This window comes from Nannobrachium achirus (assembly GCF_963921795.1).
Source record: "Nannobrachium achirus genome assembly, chromosome: 9".
Classification (NCBI taxonomy): Eukaryota; Metazoa; Chordata; class Actinopteri; order Myctophiformes; family Myctophidae; genus Nannobrachium; species Nannobrachium achirus.
Window position 1 is genome coordinate 35,924,160 of NC_137818.1, and position 20,534 is coordinate 35,944,693.

The 20,534-nt window shown below is 46.0% G+C and overlaps 1 protein-coding gene across 1 annotated transcript in view; it reads left to right on the forward strand.

The window, feature by feature from the left end:
* plxnb3 (plexin B3) overlaps nucleotides 1-20,534 on the forward strand; it is a gene marked incomplete at both ends in the record, with an annotated part of 68,180 nt that overhangs the window by 26,194 nt on the left and 21,452 nt on the right. Inside the window, 14 exons of the mRNA XM_080732718.1 lie at nucleotides 397-418; nucleotides 675-1,111; nucleotides 1,939-2,665; nucleotides 6,907-7,086; nucleotides 13,054-13,182; nucleotides 13,388-13,488; nucleotides 14,171-14,303; nucleotides 15,292-15,451; nucleotides 15,778-15,886; nucleotides 16,549-16,657; nucleotides 18,370-18,492; nucleotides 19,333-19,443; nucleotides 19,705-19,795; nucleotides 19,922-20,091. Of these exons, the coding sequence (XP_080588844.1) occupies nucleotides 397-418; nucleotides 675-1,111; nucleotides 1,939-2,665; nucleotides 6,907-7,086; nucleotides 13,054-13,182; nucleotides 13,388-13,488; nucleotides 14,171-14,303; nucleotides 15,292-15,451; nucleotides 15,778-15,886; nucleotides 16,549-16,657; nucleotides 18,370-18,492; nucleotides 19,333-19,443; nucleotides 19,705-19,795; nucleotides 19,922-20,091 (2,602 nt within the window). The remainder of the gene's footprint in view (nucleotides 1-396; nucleotides 419-674; nucleotides 1,112-1,938; nucleotides 2,666-6,906; nucleotides 7,087-13,053; nucleotides 13,183-13,387; nucleotides 13,489-14,170; nucleotides 14,304-15,291; nucleotides 15,452-15,777; nucleotides 15,887-16,548; nucleotides 16,658-18,369; nucleotides 18,493-19,332; nucleotides 19,444-19,704; nucleotides 19,796-19,921; nucleotides 20,092-20,534) is intronic.

The window sequence follows — 20,534 nt, forward strand, 5'->3', positions numbered from 1 at the left end:
GTCTGAGTCTTGTGTGTTGTGTTGTTTGCGCGCGTGTGTGTCTTGTGTTGTGTACGTGTGTGTGTGTCTTGTGTTGTGTGTGTGTGTGTGTGTGTGTGTCGTGTTGTTTACGTGTGTCGGTGTGTGTGTGTGTGTGTGTGTGTGGGTACGTGTGTGTGTGTGTACGTGTGTGTTGTTTATAAGAGCTTGTAACTTCCAGGAGAGAGAAAGATACACTCCTTTCTGCCCCCTCTCCGCTTCATCTTTTCCTCACTCTCTCTTTCTTTTTCTTTCCGCTCCATCTTTTGCTCTCTGTCAGCACTGCTGTCAGAATATTCCCCAGGCACTTAGAGAGAGATTGTGTATGTATGTGTGTATGTGTTTGTGTATGTGTGTATGTGTTTGTGTGCGTTGAAGGATCTTTGAAGAACAAAGGAAGGTGTTTGAGTGTGAGATGTACAGTATTGTGTGCGTGTGCGTGCGTGCGTGCGTGCGTGCGTGCGTGCGTGCTTGCGTGCGTGCGTGCGTGCGTGTGTGCGTGCGTGCGTGCGTGCGTTGGTAGCACTTATTGTTTGTAGAGGCAGGATACAACACACATATTAACTCAATTCAATTCAAATAGCTTTATTGGCATGAATGTAACAATTAACTCTCTCCTCTCTCTCTCTTTATTCTCTCCCTCTCCTCTCCTCCAGGTAAGGGGGGTCACCATGCTCGCCTCCTCCACTCCCCCTCACCTCCTCCCCTTTCCATCCCTCTTCCTCCTCGCCCTCTACCTCCTCCCCCTCTCCCTACCCGCATCCTCTTCTCCTCCTTCCTCTCCTCCCCCGTTTCTCTCCATCTCTCTGGAGGAAGGCGCCCCGTTGAACCACCTCCTGCTGGACAAGACGACCGGTCAGCTGTACGTGGGCGGAGTCAACTTCCTGTACCACCTGTCGCCGGAGCTCCGCCTCCTCTCCACCGGGACCACCGGCCCCCGGTTGGACAGTCCAGAGTGTCTGCCTCCCATCGTGCAACGGGACTGTCCGTCAGCCAGAAGAACGGACAACTACAATAAGATCCTCCTGCAGGAAACCACCGGGGGGAACCTGATCCTGTGTGGCTCTGTCTACCAGGGAACCTGTGAGAGGAGGTAAGACTGTCTGTCTGTCTGTCTGTCTGTCTGTCTGTCTGTCTGTCTGTCTACCAGGGAACCTGTGAGAGGAGGTAAGACTGTCTGTCTGTCTGTCTGTCTGTCTGTCTGTCTGTCTGTCTGTCTGTCTGTCTGTCTGTCTGTCTGTGTGGAAACCTGTGAGAGGAGATAAGACTGTCTGTCTCTCTCTCATGATTTCTTTGGGTCTTGGATTGTTGTCTTAGCCATTTGAACCGCAGCATCCCTGTTCTGGGGGAACATTAATTTTTCCAAAAATTGTAGTTCTACAAGTTCACAATCACAACCTGATGCACTGTGAGCTTGTGGATTAGCTATTCTTGACCAAAGAGATTTGGTGACTGAAAAACGTGGTTCAAGTACATTCAACTCAAGAGTAAAGGGTTTAAAACAAAAAAATATGTTATTTTCTATCAATTATCCCATTCAGGCCGGGTACACATTTTAGTGTATGGGAGGGGCTTACAGTACATGTACAGTATGTACAGTATCAACATATTTGTTTTTGTAGACTAATTTCTTATCCACACTGGATTGTGAAAAAGGAAGGGAGGATATTATGATGATGACATTATATCAGTGTATTTCAATCGGAGGCTATCAGCTTTCAGGAAGTAACCAAAAATACACAGGAAAGACATATTTGCATATTATAACCACACCTGTGGTGCCTGGTGGTCTGTTAGAGTACTCCATAGACACATAACGAAAACAGAAAAAGTACAAAACTTTAAGTGGTTAAATAAAGCCCTAACATAATATGAATGTTAAACTAAGCTCCTCCTCTTCTGTCTTCCCCTCTCTTCTAGGTCTCACTCTAATGTTTCTCAGGTCCTCTATCAGACAGTCAGTCCTGTTGACACTCAGTATGTCGCTGCTAACGACCCCCGGGTCTCCACCGTGGCCATCGTCATAACAACCAACGGACACGGGGGCAAACAGGAGACGACGGCGGGCGGGCTGCGGCTGATGCTGGTCGGCCGGGGCTACACCAGCAAGGGTCCCGGAGACATCCCGCCCATCACGGCGAGGCGCCTGTCGCCGGTCCCGCCGCCGCGCCTCGCCTTCTCCCAGGAGGAGGAGCTGGGGAAGCTGGTGGTGGGAAGCTACTCCGAGTACAACAACCACTTCCTCAAAGCCTTCACCCACAATGCCCATGTGTACTTCCTGCTGCTGCGCCGCGACAAGAAGGAGTACAGCAGCTTCATCTCCCGCGTGTGCGAGTCCGACCGGAGCTTCTACTCCTACGTGGAGCTTCCGCTGCGCTGCGAGGGCGGGTACAACCTGGCCCAGGGGGCGGGGTTAGGAACTCACCTGGGCAAGCCGTCCCTGTTCGTCGCCATGGCGACGGGGCAGGCGTCGACGCCCGTGGCGACGGGCCGCTCGGCGCTGTGCGTCTACGGCATGGAGGAGGTGGACGCCATGATGAGGAGGGCACAGGAAGTGTGCTACACGCAGGCGGGGAGAGGAAGCGACGAGCAGGAAGAGGCTTACATCGAATACGCTGTGTCATCCAAATGTCTCCGACTGCCCAAGGTACACACACACGCACACACAAACGCACGCACGCACGCACGCACGCACGCACGCACGCACGCACGCACGCACGCACGCACGCACGCACGCACGCACGCACGCACACACACACACACACACACACACACACACACACACACACACACACACACACACACACACACACACACACACACACACACACACACACACACACACACACTTGCACCCTCACTCTCACTATTCCTGTTTCAGTGTCACTGTGTGTAACAGTGTTTGTTTTACGCTGTGTGTGTTTTAACAGGTGTTAGAGTTATGTAAACTGGATGTAAACAGTTAGCCAAGTTTAGCAGAATGTGTTTCCTGATGACATCACAAATGCCAGGCAGAGAAAGAGTGTCCCAATAGAGTGAAATGCTGGAAGCAAAAATGCCATTCATTTTCTGCATAGAGTGTTGTGTCATCAACCACGATCCAATCCAATGTAGACTCTCCACCTCTGTATGCAATCAGTCTAGTTTAAAAATGTGTGATGTGTGATGGAGAAATACTTCCCTACCTACAAAGTGTAGCAGAGACATCCCTAATTGGTGCAGCTCGCATTACCCTGGAAGTGCTACCGCCTCTGTTGAATATCACTTGAATATTGGTGAATCCACTCCTGGTAGGAATGAGACCTTAGCTCTGGGTCTTGTTCATGAGTGAGAGGAGGACAGGACAGGAGATACGCAGGAGGATTGGAGCATCAGGAGTGGTATTCCGTTCGCTGTACCGCCTGTTGTGAAGAAAAGAGAGCTGAGCCAGAAGGCAAAGCTCTTGATATACTTGTTAGTTACTACTCCCTCACCTATGGTCATGAAATGTGGGTCATCATGACCAAAAGAACAAGAACAGTTTTCTCAGGCAGGTGGCTGGCTGGCATCTTAACCTGTGCCCTTAGGGATAGGGTAAGAAATCCAGTCACCCGGGAGAGACTCGGGAGTGGAGCCGCTGCTCCATTACGTGGAAAGGAGACACTTAAAGTGGTTTGGGCATCTTAGTACAGATGTCTACTGGACGTCTCCCTGGGGAGGTCCTCAGGGCAGCTCCGGCTGGGAGGAGGCCGCGGGGCAGATCCTTTCTCTTTATAGTCTTGTGCCTTGTTTTGTTGTTTTTATACTGCTTTGGCCACTGGTCTTGGCCAGGTCTCTCACTTGTAAATGAGGTCTCTAACCTCATTGTGACTCTCCTGCTCTCCTGGTTAAATAAAGGTTACGTACATTATGTACAGACCCAAGGACCAGATGGTGGGGATTATATCTCCACGCTGGCCTTGGGAACGGTGCATTCAACCGTCTACATCACAATGTCTGCTGTTAGGAAGGTCTACAGTAGCGGCAGCAGCAGTAATAATAGTAGTAGTGGTGGTAGCAGCAGCTGTTGTCGACATACTGTTAGTATCACCTACTACATGTTCAGGCTGAAGTCACATCCATTCCAAACTGTTCATGTTCCCAGTCTGACCTTAATACCACCCTGGTTCTGAGTGTATTGTATGTGTGCATGTGTTGAGGAGGATTACCAGTGGTGGAGATATCATCTGACAGCTGTCACTCAAACACACACACACACACACACACACTGACATGTTGACCTATATAATGATGATACAGCGATATACACACACAAATCCAGGTATATATAGTACACATGTAAACATGCACATATCGTGTTGTCTGACCTGCATTATTACACAAACAAGAACTCACACATGCATGCCGGCAAACGTCTCACACATGTTTACAACATCCCTGTATATCTAAGTGTGTGTATGTGTGTTAGAGAGAGAGAGTATATAAGCTGTATTGCTGACAACCAGTCGGTCCTCATACCTCAGCTCACTCCTAATTTCCTGTCTCCCTGTCCAACATCCTGTCTCTCTGTGTAATTTCCTCTCTCCTGAGCTGCTCTCTTGTTGACTTCAGCTGTGTGTCTCTCTCTCGCCACCTGCTGGTGGACGATGCTCATTACATCACTAGCTCAGCGTGTGTGCTTGTACTGTACTGCTGTGTCCTGTCCTATCATATCTCATGTTTCTTTTGCTCATAATGTTAATAAAAGAAATTAGCTCAGAGCAACAAATACCAGAAGGATTTAAGAGCCCGCAGCAACACACAACCAGTAAAACAAGCTTTATCTCAGCGTGTCCCAACAGGAGATACTCTGTTACTCTCTCTCTCTCTCTCTCTCTCTCTCTCTCTCTCTCTCTCTCTCTCTCTCTCTCTCTCTCTTTCTCTCTCTCTAGTATCTGTCTCTCTTGCTCCATCAGTACAATTTTTATTTCATGTACACTTGGACTGTCAAGGCTTTGAAAAGTACTTAAACAATTATCAGCATTAAAAAAACTCAGTTAACCACATTAACCAAGGCATCCCTATATTGGGAAAATAAAAACATAAAACCTAGGCTCCCAAGTGGCCTGACACGTTCCCAACAATCTTTACCGCATGTCCCCAAAAATATCTTACAAATAGAAAGAAAATAATTTGATAGTTGCACCCCTCGGTTAAGCAATGCAAACTCTGTCCTTCCACAATTACGCCTACATTCCACGAGAAGTGTTGTAAGTAGCTTTTCAAGTTTCTTTGCACCATAAAGAGAGAGAAGCCTAGAAGCCTACAGGAATAAGTCAAGTCATAAACAGAGAGAGACATTCTCAGAGGTCTGTTTTGCCACAGTGGCTTTGTTTTTGGTTCCCCAACAGTGAACCATGACAGAATATCCATTGTGTCAGCTGGAAATCCTCTTGTCAGTTTCACATATCAAGGGTCCTTCATACCGGCTCTTCACGTCCAACCAGTGGAAGTCAAAATGCTTGTCTCCTTTAAACTTGTTAACATGAAGAGAGCTGAACAATTCCTCTTCTTTAATTCCTCTTCTGGACTCTCATTTCTCTCAGAGCCTCTTCGGTACTCTGTGAAGTCCAGATCTTCTATTTGAAAATGTTTTGAGAGAAGGACCTTGTGCCAAAGGTACCGTAGATCCATCATCATGTGAAAGAGGGCCACAGAATTGAACTGTCTATGTGACAGCTATCAGTAAACCTTTGGCTTCGTCAGAGTATAGGAGGCAGCATGTACTCCAGTACATATCTCAAGGCTTTTCACACTCCACTGACACAGCATTGTGAATGTGAATTGACAGCCAGCTCACTGTGCACTGCAGCATGTGGCTGGGTGAAACTCAGTTGGAGCTTATGAAACTCTTTCTGCAATTCAAGCAGCTTGTTACTTCTTACAGCAGAGTTACTTGGGGGGAAATGAGAAAGAAATAATAAATTGACCTCAATTCCCGCTGAAACTTTTTCACCTGTTGCTCAGGTCTGCCGGCGTCACTAGCAGCAAGAGCAAGACGATGCGCTGCCGCTGTGTAATGCATCCCTATTCCCTACCAGTTGAATTCCACTCTGGGTTTTTAACAACATCTCGGCGGCATTCTGTCATAACAGCAGCACCATCAGTACAAGCTGCTGCAAGTGTTTTTCTCCCCCATCTAAATTCTTCTCTGTCAGCAAGTGCTTCACATCTTTCAAAATTGGTGTCTGCTCTTCCATCTACAATTTCAGAGATCCTGAACGAAATAGCCTGATGGGGGCACTATAATTAACCACTTGAACCCTCAAGACTTGACAAACTGGAATGGAGCTAGCGCTGTACACGGTGTGAGCTTGGCTATACATGTTGCTCCCAGAATATGGATGCTGGGGTTCAAGAAGTGGTTAAAGGTCAACATTTTTTAAACCTTTGGAAAATTCTTCATCAGAGTTTCTCAGTCAGTCAGTTTACCAGAGAACCAGGCAGTCACTTTGGACAGATACTCTGACGTGGTCAAATACTCTTTGTTATTTATTTAGTTTTTGGATCCCAATAAGTCGGTGGTTCTCAAACATTGTCATGTCAAGGACCCCCAAATTGATATGTATTTGGTCGGGGACCCCCATCTTAAAGAAATGTGTCCCAGGGACCGCCATAAGAGAAGATTTGTGTCCAAACTTTTCCACAAATGTTCAAGATTTTCTAAATGTAAAACAAATAGCAGATCTACAAGCTCACCACGCATCGTTTGGCGAGCTTGTAGGTCAGCTATTTTCGAATAGCCAAAGTATAAAATAGGGTTAAAGTCATTTTGCTAACTGGAGCCCCCTCAAGGACCCCTGGGGGTCCCCGGACCCCACTTTGAGATTCGATGCAATAAGTGATGTAATTCTCCCTCTCTCTCTCTAGGACTCTCTAACAGAGTATCCATGTGGGGGGGAACACACCCCCAGTCCCATAGCCAGTGCCTTGCCCCTCCCCTCCACACCCACCATCACCGCCACAACGCTGCTCACTGCTGTTACCGCGGCAACAGAGGCGGGGCACACCATCGCCATGCTGGGAGACAAAGAGGGAAGACTGCACAAGGTACTGTAACACACACACACACACACACACACACACACACACACACACACACACACACACACACACACACACACACACACACACACACACACGCACACACACACAATGTACTGTGTGTAAATATACTGTTTGTTTACCATAATATCGTCACTGTTGGGCAGAAACCTTGTATCTCGAAGTTTCACATTTTTATGTTTTTTCGCAAAGTAAACCCCTGCTTCATCATACAAGGCCGTCGCACAAGAGTAGTGAAAACAGCAGCTCTACAAGCACACAACGCCTCGCGGGGTGCGAGGCGTTGTGTGCTTGTAGATCGACTGTTTTCACTAGTTTAAATCATTTTTTAAATGATAAATACAAAAGAAACGGACATACAAGGTTTCCATCCAACAACGACGATACAGTATGTGTTATTGTGTTGAAGGTGTATTATTTATGATGGTGGTGATGAATTGTGAGTGGTGTTGTATTGAGGCTGGTTTTGTATTGAAGATGGTGATGTATTGAGGTTGGGGTTGTATTGAGGATGGTACAGTATATTGAGGGTGAATGTTACAGTATGTTGAGCCTGATAATTTATTCAGTCAGGTGTTGTGTATTTACAGTTAAACTCAACAGTCTTTTGTTTACAGTTGTGTCGTCACTGTCATACTTTGTGTGTACTGCACTGCACTGCACTATATGTGTATTACTTTTCATATCTGCTGTGCATACTCGCACAGACACACAACCCCTCCAAGTCTAAGCAGCAGGAATGATGATGCAAGGATTCTAAATGACTGCGTATACTGTATGTGTGTGTGTGTGTGTGTGTGTGTGTATGGGGATGTGGGAGTCAAAGTTATTGTACCAGTTCATTAGTCTTAGAAAGAAGAAGATGGAAACTTTTCCCTGATTCTGCTGTATCTGGACCCAATGTTCTAGTCTGTTTGTTAGATGAGGTAACAGTCCATTTCTGAGGTGACTGGGATCCTCTGGGCATTCGTCCATCTCTTCTAGGTGTCATGCATGCCCTACATCAGGGTGGGCAACTTTGATGATAGAGAGGGCCACTACATTTTCACACTCACTCCAGAGGGCCACAATGCATATAGCAAAAATAGCCGATCTACAAGCTCGCAGGGCGACGCGTTTTGAGCTTGTAGATCTGCTATTTTTGAATTGGAATCCCGAAAAGTAACTTTTTTTTCTTCTTTTGTTTTAAAATGTCAAATGCATTTATATGTTCTTATGTTAACTTTATGAACGTATACAAAAACATTGGACATAAAAAATACAATAACATTTTAATACTAGTCATTAAGCTACTAATATAGACTGAATTAATTAAAGACGGTCATTTTTTCCATGTTTGGAATTTTAACAGCTGAAATCAATAATATATCAGTACTCCAATATTAACCTGCGGGCCGCATAAAGTGAAGGAGGGGTAGTGTGGGGCCTTAAAGGGACTACACCATTCTTTTAAAACTCTATTTTTTGAATAAATATATGCTCAAAATTGAGTCTTAGACAGGTCTTAACCCTCAACAAACACTCTGACCATTCCTTTTGTTTCTACTAGCTGTGCTATAATTAGGCTCTGCAGCTGCAATACCAAAACGGCCTTTGTTTGCTCAGGGGCGCATCTAGTGGGGTTTTTCCACCCCTCCCCCCTCCCCTCCTCCCCACTCCTCCAACGTTGACAACACATAATGTTAATATTGGGCCAATACAAAAATAGGATAATGTTGCAGCTCTGATTATAGCCTACTGTAGGCCTATGTTGTATGATATAAGCCTACTGTCAAATGCTCCGCGGCGAGCTCCCACCCGGCCACCGCGGCGAGCTCCGCGGCTCGCTCCCACCCGGCCACCGCGGCGAGTTCCGCGGCGAGCTCCCACCCGGCCACCGCGGCGAGCTCCCACCCGGCCACCGCGGCGAGCTCCGCGGCGAGCACCCACCCGGCCACCGCGGCGAGCTCCGCGGCGAGCTCCCACCCGGCCACCGCGGCGAGCTCCCACCCGGCCACCGCGGCGAGCTCCCACCCGGCCACCGCGGCGAGCTCCGCGGCGAGCACCCACCCGGCCACCGCGGCGAGCTCCGCGGCGAGCACCCACCCGGCCACCGCGGCGAGCTCCGCGGCGAGCACCCACCCGGCCACCGCGGCGAGCTCCGCGGCGAGCACCCACCCGGCCACCGCGGCGAGCTCCGCGGTGAGCTCCCACCCGGCCACCGCGGCGAGCTCCGCGGCGAGCTCCCACCCGGCCACCGCGGCGAGCTCCGCGGCGAGCACCCACCCGGCCACCGCGGCGAGCTCCGCGGCGAGCTCCCACCCGGCCACCGCGGCTCGCTCCGTCACTGGATTGAAAATTTAGGCCCAGGCTTCAGAAGGCCTCGGATCATTAAAAATTGTCTTTTGTTTCCTTGTTAGAAGGGACGAAGCTTGGGTCCTCGCAGTCTATAACGTCACATATATAGTGCAATCCAGGAACGTTAAGACTTCTCCTTGGACATGTTGATAGCAAAAATGTTGATAGAATAAAAGAAGGAAATGACTCTGTCTACTATACAGGGAGGCAGAGTGAGAGCACTGAGTGAGCAGCCCCAGAACAGTAAGCCAGCTGCAGATGGAGGTGGAGGCTAAGCAAATTAGAAACAAATGAGGGGCTGGGTTTACAACAGTAGCTCTGGTTTTTACCCGAAAGGTGGGGGGGGGGGGGAAACGCGTGTGACGTCACATGCGTCAACTCTCAGAGCAGCACTGTTCTGAGAACCCGTGGAAAGCTTTTCAACTCTGTTTTTGAACAGAGAAAGACACAATGGTCAGAAATAGGACTTTGTGAGGATAGAAGGTGCCAGTGGGACCCCAAAAAAAGGTTTTAAAATAGAAAAAGTGAAGATTCATGGTGTAGGTCCTTTAAGGGGAGGAAAAGCTAATTTCGTGCAAATTTGTCTTAAAGCGCCAAATTTTGCACAGATGTAGCCCAGGGCATGCCCTAATGATTTAGCTAGGGCGCCCGAGTTTGCGACCTTCGGGGGCGCCACAGCGGTCAAATCAAGTTGGGCTGCCATCGACTTTTTTTTTTCTGGGTATTTAAGTAGGACGTGAGGGGTCTAACTAGGGGGTTGTCATGATGCTGAATCCATTGCAAGCATTTGTTTTGCACAAAAAACATTCCTTGGGCTACAAATAGCCCCAGAAAACGCCCACAAAACTGTGATTAGTGATGAAAAGTGATGAGTCATCACTTTTCATCACTAAACCATCGTTTTCTGAGGCCATTTGTAGCCCAAGGAATGTATTTTCCTCCTGTATAGAAAGTCGATGGGAGCCCAACTTGATTTGGCCGCTGTGGCGACCCCTGAAGGTCGCAAACTCGGGCGCCCTAGCTAAATCATTAGAGCATGCCCTGGGCTACATCTGTGCAAAATTTTGCGCTTTAAGACAAACTTGCACGAAATTAGCATTTGCTCCCCTTAACACATGGGAAGCCAAGGTTTCTAACATTTCTAGCTGTTGCTGCTGCCGTCGTTCACTTACGCTTTAATTTTGAAGAGCTAAAATCCAAACCGGGGCCGACCATCGCGGTAAAGTGTCGCCGTGAAAACAATCAGATCTCTGCTTCCCTGGCGTTCTTTGCACCTTATTCATAGATAAAGCCCTTTTTATGTTTCAGCATAGAATAGAAATCAATGCAGCCTAGACGCGCCATTTTGTCTCTCTGCGAGCTACGTTATGACGTATGGACCAGGGTCTTTCCCTGACAACACAGGATGCATGCAGCTCCATGTAACCAAGTTAACCCTTTGTCTCGTTCCTGAACAAGACAACTCCTTTTGGCACAGCGACCTCCAGTGGCCGTATCTCGTTACTGAACGAGTCTGGCCCCTTGGGTGTTAAGGCCCCACACTAGAGGCTGCATGTGGCCGCCAGTTGCCCATGCAGGCCTACATGGCCGCGGTTACTCCTGGTGATGCACTGTGTTGTTTTAACCACCCTCTGTAGAGCCTTGCACCCAGTCAGAATATTCTCTACGGTGGTGCACCTGTAGACGTTGCAAAGTCCTGAAGTCCATGCGGAACCTCTAAAGTCTGTGGAGGAAGAAGAGACACTCTGTGCCCAGTTCCATGCTCGCTGATGTGCACAGAGGTGTCGCACCAAATTCTGGGCCCTGGGTACTTTAACTATTGAAAAATAGCGGATATACAAGCTTACAGCGCGGCTGTGAGCTTGTAGATCTGCTATTTCGAATATTTCAAATCCTTATAAGGTTTTTTTTTTAAAACCTATGTTTCTAAGTTGTGCCAGTGGTGCTCAAATGTTTTCATTTGAAGGACCCCAAAAATGATATGTATTTGGCCACAGACCTGGATGTGCACACCAAGGAAACTGAAGCTGCTTATACTCTCTCTCCATTGCAGACTTGTTGATGGGGATGGCTTCAGCTTCCTGTAGTGCCATGCTGACATTGACATGGAGGTTGTTATGCTGGCACCACAAAGTCAGGGCTTCCACTTCTTGTCTGTAACTCTGTATGCTGTTATCATCGTTTGTTGTAATCAGGCTGATGATGGTAGTGTTGTCAATAATCCATTGTTGTGTTTGAGCTGAATATGGCTGTAGCCACACAGTCCTGAGTCAACAAGGAGTATAGGAGGAGACTGAACACATCAGTGTGGAGGAGGTGCTGGTGCCAGTGTACTGCACTGCTGTGTGTTGAGTCCAAGGTCTCTGAGCTTGGTGACAAGATTAGAGGATGCAATGGTGTTGTAACAGCAGTGGTAGGGTGAGGGTCTGTTGGTGACTGGTTTTGTCTGTAGGCAGATTGCATTGAAAATGGGATCGGCACCCTCATTCATTCTCGGCCGATACCAACAAAAAGCCGACCTGCTGTACTTACTTTAAGTACAGGTAGCATTCGGTGTGTCATTGGGTTGGAAATTGCAGACACACATTCTAACTCCCAATTCACACTGTACTTGGTTGCATCTAACACAAATCAACACAATGCATTGTGAGCTTGTAGATCAGCTGTTTTCGGTGCACAACCGATTATAAATCACCCTTAACAGAAACAGGCTGCCCTCAGAATGTTTTTTCAATAACAAAACCCAACAAGTGCATTGGCATTCTAGGCTTGTAGCAGGACTCAGCAGGACTTTCTTTTGATTGATGTCGTTAAAATTGGCAGCCACATTAAAAGCAGCCTCCCGATGTGAACACTCGTGCCTATTGATAACCCCATACAGCCAGTCCCTTGCTCTCATGATATCAGCGTTTGATCTGTTATACTGTAATATATCTCTGATAGATGTTGGATACATCTGGTACTGGGGATCCCAGCGGATCCTCAATGTTTTGAACTCCCTGTTTGTGCGTGCGTGCTTGCGTGCACGTGTGTGTGCGTGTGTGTGTTTAGCTCTGGGGTACAAGTCTCAGTGCATGCTCAGACTCTTGATGCTGATGGGTTATTGGCCCCTCAGGTGCATTCTGGGTAGGTTGTCACAGCTGGGGGCCAGTTTAATATACCATGAAACATTTACACGGTGTGTGTGTGTGTGTGTGTGTGTGTGTGTGTGTGTGTGTGTGTGTGCGTGTGCGTGTGTGTGCGTGTGTACGTGCATGCAGGTCATGAAATATTCAGAGTGAAATAAAGTACATATGTAAAATATCTCCAAAGTTCTCAGGCTAGGATTAAAGCCACACACACACGCATGCACACGCACGCACGCACGCACGCACGCACGCACGCATGCACACACACACACACACACACACACACACACAAACACACAAACACACACACACAAAATATGTTGTTTACCCTGCCACTAATGATTACTGCCTGTGTGTGTGTGTGTGTGTGTGTGTGTGTGTGTGTGTGTGTGTGTGTGTGTGTGTGTGTGTGTGTGTGTGTGTGTGTGTGTGTGTGTGTGTGTGTGTGTGTGTGTGTGTGTGTGTGTGTGTGTGTGTGTGTGTGTAGGTGTTTGTGCATGCAAACCGGTCAGGTCTGCTGTATGACAGCGTAACAGTGGACCAGGGGGGTGCGGTCAACGCTGATCTCCTATTGGACGAGACTGAACAATACGTTTACGTTCTCACACAGAAAAAGGTAGGTGAAGATGCCTCCTATATCTGTCTGACACCAAACATAAAGAAACACACATTTAATTTGGTCTTTCTACCTGTCTGTCTCTCTGTCTTTTTGTGAATATCTCTCTCTCTCTCTCTCTCTCTCTCTCTCTCTCTCTCTCTCTCTCTCTCTCTCTCTCTCTCTCTCTCTCTCTCTCTCTGTGTCTCTCTCCCCTCCCTGGCAGCTATCTAAGGTACCTGTCTCACAGTGTGACAAGCAGACCGACTGTGAGTCCTGTCTGTCTGTCAGAGACCCCTTCTGTGGATGGTGTGTTCTGGAGGGAAAGTAAGTAGCTACCTACCTGTCTGTCTGTCTGTCTGTCTGTAGTTAGATTCCAATATTATACTCTCTTTCGTATTGTTTCACTGTGAGAGAACACGATCTGTGAAGACACGCAAAACTATACCAGTAAGACTCCCTAAATCGGGAGATAAGTGACTGCCAGGTCGCATACACAAACTTTAGAAGGCAATGGTAGCCAATCAGGAGGGAATATGGGAAATGGGACAGAGCCATGTTGATGACATGACTTTAGAGATTCTTGTTTTGCAAGAATCGGCCTCATGGTGGCGTTAGAAGAGGGCCATGTGAGAAATGAGGGGGTTGTGAGGTTGTGGTTTGGCAGCCAAGGAGTGTGTGTATGCAAAGTTTGGCATGGATAGGGGCAACGGTGGCGGAGATATGAGTAGGGGAAAAGTGTGACGTGACGTGATGTTACTGACTGACAGACTAACTGACTGACTGACTGACTGACTGACTGACAGACAGGGTTTTGATAGTATAGATAGGTTTTGATAGTAACTGCGACCTGACGGTCGCAATTACTGTCTGACCCTTCTACTCCTTTTTCCCCTCTACCTCCTCTTCTCCTTTTAACTCCTTCTCCTTCTAACTCTTCACACTTTAACTGTTTTTCTTTCCACCTGTCTATTTTTCTACCCATCTCTCCGTCCGTCTGTCCTTCCAGGTGTAGCCGTAAAAAGCAGTGCATCAACCACACCCGGCACAATCATTGGCTGTGGAGTTTTGAATCATCCAATCAGTGTGTGACAATTGAAGGCCTTCAGCCAGCCTATCAGAGCCGAGAGGAGCAGACGCAGGTATGTTTTTATAACGCTGTGAAGGTGATTTCCTGGCAGACCCCTTGGGCATAGCGTCTGTGAAAACACTCTTGCCCATAGACTCTCACTGAGGAACGCTGCCACTGGCTTGGCCGGGCACTCCAACGAAAACAATTGGCAGCATTCATGGGTGGGAAGATGGGGATCATGTCCTTGTCGCTGTCACTTACTGCTTGGTCTGGCCGCCTGCTGGGGGCGGATGGTGGCTGGCGATGCCATGTGTATGCATGTGGCAGTGCAAACTCTAGACTCGCCAACAGTGGGGATTGGCAGCGACAGGGACTGGAGTCCAATGAGAACACATTGGCAAGAGAATGAAAATAATACTGTTTTTCTTTTTTTTACTGAGTTACTGTTCATTCAAATTCATGCTGGAGTGTTGCTGTGTTTTTGGCTTCACCAAAACAACCCATGGTTTATCATCAAGATATTTAGCTTATGTGAAGCCCTAAAACTGACCGTTTATTGTTATTGGCTTATGCTGTGGTCTCACTACATTAGCCATATTATGGCAATGTAATCGCCAACACCAATATTTTCAGTGTGGGGGTGACATTATTCAATGGTAATTTAACCTCCTTTGATACAATACTAATAATGAGTCAATCCAAAATCAACATTTTCAATGTACCACACATGCTTGATAATATGGAACCAACATATCATGGTATTGTGTGACGTAGCTTAATAAGCAAATAATATTTGGCTTATGTTGTTGCACAGTAGGTCATTTTACATTGCAGTGTTTTTTTGTGTTGACAAAGTATTTGCCTGGCTCCATGATTGGTCCATGTTCTCTCCATCGCTCATTAGGCAGTATACAGATCATTTTTGTTGTTTATCCAGATGCCTGATGAAAGTCAGATGACCAAATCTAAATATTAACAAAGGCTATCAAATATTGAAATATAGTATTTTCTATTGTAAAATGTTATTACATTATTTATTTATGTGTGTCTCCTCCTAGGTGACCATGAGCGTGGCTCAGCTCCCCTCCCTCTCAGAGGCGGAGTCTCTGTCCTGTGCCTTTGGGAGCCTCCCTCCTCAGCCTGCTGTTGTCAAGGGAACAAGCATCATCTGTCAATCACCTTCCCCAGAGCTCCTCCCACCCAAACCAACAGGAAGCGGTGAGGACTACAAAATATATAATATTAATAACAAATAGACTCAAATAGAGTTGAGACAGTTGTGACCCAATCTAACAACACTCTGGTTTTGATTTGATATGTCTTGAATGGTTTGATTAAAAAAAAGGGAAAAAAAGTATTTTGACAAACAAACAGGAAGAGGCTTTTATTCAAGCTGATTTTCAAAATGAAATCCTCTAATAAAAGAAAATTATGCTGTTGTTCAGCCAACCCTGGTAGATCTGGCGTATGTAAAATCAACAGCCTTAATAGTTAATACTTTATACGCAACATAACAAAATGAAACTGTTACTTCCTTGTTCCAGATCACATGACCCTGCCCGTGTCGCTGATGTTTGGTCATGTGACCATCTCTCACATCAACATGACCTTCTACGACTGTGGAGCTATAGGACGACTTAACAGCACTTCACCGTAATGCTCACGCATGCATACAAATACATAACAACAAATTATAAAACATACAGGGTTCCCACGGTCATGAAATTCCTGGAAATATTTTGAAATTAGAAAAATATTTTTCCAGTACTGGAAAAGTTTTGGAATTGATCAAGGCAAGGGTCCTGGAAGGTCCTGGAAAAAATAGCTATGCATTGTCTTTGGTTATTGATTTTGTTAATACCTCTGAAATGACAAATTAAACATTGGCCAAATTGATAAATATTAGAGGCAGAAATTGTGAAAATAGCAGATCTACATGCTCACAACGCCTCGCGTTGCGAGGCGTTGTGAGCATGTAGATCGGCTAATTCACAATAAAACCGTGTTATACAAAATTCCTCTACTCTTAGTACTCGTCAGGGTGCCGGGGTCCCCAGTTCCAATATGATTATTTCGGGGGGTGAAAAGGTTGAGAACCAATGGCATACACTACCTGTCTTTGGGCATTGCGCGTAGGAGTACGCGTTATTGAGCTGAATTATTGTTATATAGTCTTGGAAATTGGGTTAAATATTCTGGAAAAGTTTTGGAAAAGTTTTGGAAATTAATTGATAAAAATGTGTGGGAACCCTGTATATAGCAGTTGTCACATTGTGTAATTTATTACAATAACCCTCTCATCTCGTCTTCTGCAGTTGTATGGCGTGTGTCACCAGCATATGGGAGTGTAACTGGTGTCCCCTTGACCAGCTCTGTACCCACAGCCACCGCTGTCCCAACACACACATTATACACAACCAGAGGGTAGGCTGGCCTGTCTGTCTTTCTGTCTGCAGTGGTGGAAAAACTATGACTTTTTTTTTAACTTAAAAGTAAAAGTATCAATACGGCAATGTACCTGAAACACTCTGTTAGAAGTTAAAGTCACCCCAGGTTGGCAGAGGGAGTGTAGTGCACAGGATTACACTAGATAATTGGCACTGGGTGAAAAATGGGTTGCAAAATCGTGGGATAAAAATGTATAAAAAAATAAAAAGGAAAAGTCAGGTAATCCTTACTTTTTACTACATCAAAATATACTTACAGCTCTACAAGCTCACAATGTGTCGCATTCCGACGCATTGTTATGAGTGTGTAGATCGGCTATTTTCAAATAGCCAAAGTTTAAATGGGGCTGAAGTGGTTTATGTATATTTTGTTATAACAAATGTACAAAGTAACTAGTAACTACTGGAAAGTTTTAAAATAATAATTTAACAGTGGAGTAAAAGTACAATATCTGCCTCCGAGATGTAGTGGTGTAGAAGTAAGAGTGCTGAAAATTGGAAATATGCAACTAAAGTACTTGAGTAAATATAGTCTAATATAAGTTACTTTCCACCTCTGTCTGTCTGTACTGTATGTCTATGTGTTTGCGTAAGAATCTCTGGCCTGTAGTTGAGCTTGGTAAATTGGCACCCTCAGACATCACCTCATCCAGTGTTTTCTCCTAGTTCCATGCAGGTGATAACGAACTCTCAGTGCAGACATCTCCAGGGAGTGTGAGTTGAAACTGTCAGTGTGGATGTAGTGCTGCTGATGTGGGTGTTTCAGCAGTATTCCACTGACAAGTTTTTGACTAATGACAGCCATATCTAACTGGCAAACAAATATTACATTCCCTTTTATTTGGAGGACCACATAGACTGGATAGGCGCGCAAACCGAAAATAAAAAGCTGATGTCAAATGCAATATGAGGCCAATAAAAGCTTATGATGGCTTGTCATTTCCTTGGGCCCACTTTTGTAGCCCATTGTTGGGCGCCAGCTGTACCGATACCACTACCATGTGTCAAATTTAAATCCATCAACCCCAAGCAAACCCATCCCTTGCTTTGCAGATAAACATTAACATTAGCCACCCTCTCAGTCTGTGTATGACTGTCCACACATTCTTATGGAAGACAATGCTTAGCGAGAGTATCATTTAGGCCAGGGGTCTTCAACAGGGGGTCCGGGACCCCCAGGGGGTCCTCAGAGTTACTACAGAGGCTCCTCCAAATCTCCCAATCGTTTTTATAATAACAACTTGAACCCTAGTGTCCATATTCTGAGAACTGTAGCCAAAAGCAGATCACAACGCCTCACGCTGCAAGGCGTTGTGAGCTTGTAGATTGGCTATTTTCGGCAAAGAGGTTTGGTGTAGAGGGGAAAAAGAGCAGACTAAGTACAGAGTAAAAGGTCAAGTTTATTAGGTAATGACGGCTCAAGTGGTTAAATACCTGAAAACACAAATTGACATGAATCCAAAATACACTGATAATTGTGCTGTCAAACGATAAAACTACTGTATATGGAATCTATGAAAAGGTTGTGGGGGTCCCTGCTTCATCTCTCTCTCAACTAAGGGGTCCTCGGCCTGAAAACGTTAAAGACCCCTGATTTAGGCTGAAGATATCTCTTACAGTCTATTTTTCTGTCTGTCTGCTTTTCTGTCTGTCCGCTTTCTGACCTTTCTTGTCTTTCTCTACCTCTAGGCTTCTCAGTCTCTTGGACCCGCATCCTGTCCTGTCATTTATTCTCTGGGAGGATCCTCGTTGGTTCCCATAGGTGTCTCCTCCTCCCTGGTGTTGCTAGGCAGAAACCTGGACATTTTCACTGTGAGCAAGTTAGGATTCAATAATGACACTGAATTAATTAGTACAATTAAAACCCTTAAGTTCTGTTCAGATTCACTACACCTTCGTTCTGTTCGGGTCATTTTGACCCGGTGGATATTTGGTTTAAAAAAAACAACACTAATATAAATTTTAACTTAACAAATCATCATGATACATTGACTTTGACTCAATACCAAACAATTCATATGATATATTTGGTAAATGTTTGCATTTCTGCTTTGCTATATCCCATTAAACACTGAAAGAGCTAGGCGTTTTTACTGATTTAGCTGAAATCCATGTAAAAAAAACGACTTCATTTAATACTGGGCAATATTGCTCATGCTTATAGGAAGGCGGGGAGGGTTCGGAATGGGGCTTTGGAAGGGGGGTGTTAGAAGTGGGGGTGACTGTGTGTCTGTGTTTTGGCATAATACTGTGTATTTCTGTGCTTCTGGGTCAAAATGACCCGAACAGCACTTAAGGTTCAAAAAATATGAGGGGGGTGTAGCATGGGTGTAGTGCAAAAATATTTTTTTTACATGTTCATCTCAGAAGAATCTTTAAGGCCAGTGAGTTTCAGGTGGACACATTTTTAACTTCTACCTTTTTTTTTCAAATGAAAATGTAAAACGGGTCAAAATGACCCGAACAGCACTTAAGGGTTATAATGGATCATATTCTGTAGTAATACATAAAACATTGTACTTCTGTGTGTGTGTGTGTGTGTGTGTGTGTGTGTGTGTGTGTGTGTGTGTGTGTGTGTGTGTGTGTGTGTGTGTGTGTGTGCGTGCGTGTGCGTGTGCGTGTGCGTGCGTGTGCGTGTGCGTGTGCGTGTAGGATTCAGCAGACTATGTGTGTGTAGTTGAAGTGGAGGGAACTCAGTTCAACCTGACAGCTGGCGTAAAGCAAACACATGACACACACACCTTCACCTGCTCTTCTCATCAGGTAACACACACACACACACACACACACACACACACACACACACACACACACACACACACACACACACATTTTCACCAGGTAACACACGCAACCTAAGATAATAACTTTAACTTGAGATCAGACAAAGCTAGGGATGTAATCTAACTCTTTAAAACATGTTTGTCTCCCTCTGTCTCTCTGTGTGTGTGTGTGTGTGTGTGTGTGTGTGTGTGTGTGCGTGCGTGCGTGTGTGTGTGTGCGCGTGTGTGTGTGTGTGTGTAGTTTGTCTTTCCAGTCACACAGCTTCAGTATTCTGCAGCTGTGTTTGTGAGGAGGGGAAGTCTGCGTATCGATTCATCACCCAGTCTGAGACGTAAGAACCGCCTCATACTGAATATCATAATCTCACATAATAATGTCATATTTCATACTTCTCAATAATAACGATAAGACCACTACTTAGAATGATGGTATTAACGGTCATAACTATCATCTCCAGTCCATCTGTATGACTGCTCAGCCGGCCAATCGGATTGCTCGCAGTGCAGGGCGGTGCCTGAGGAATACGGGTGTGTCTGGTGCTCAGGAAGCCCCGCCCCCGGCTGTGTCTACAACCAATCGTGTTCCAGTGCCGTGGCAGACACATGCCCACCTCCACACATCACACAGGTAAACCCACTGAAAGCACGGGGAACCAACCAAAAGCAGGATTTGGGGCGCTAGTGAGTGAGGTATCTTCAGGTTTTCGGGGTACAGTATCTAGATGGGTTCACTTCGTATTGAGGTACATCTCTGTGGTAACTTGTGCGGCACACCCAACCTGATTTGGGAGCAGATAATGTTCTAGATCACTGTTTCCCAACCAGTGGGTCGGGACCCATATGTCACAGAGAAATGTTTATGGGTTGTGACTAAATATCGTTTTTTTTCCTGTTTCTATATAAAAAATCACACCCGTGTGAAGTGGAGCTGTGTGTGTGTGTGTGTGTGTGTGTGTGTGTGTGTGTGTGTGTGTGTGTGTGTGTGTGTGTGTGTGTAGATCATGTGTACCGATTTTTGTGACATTTGAAGAAAATATGTAGGAAAAGGAGCAAAAAGTGTGTTTTGGAGAA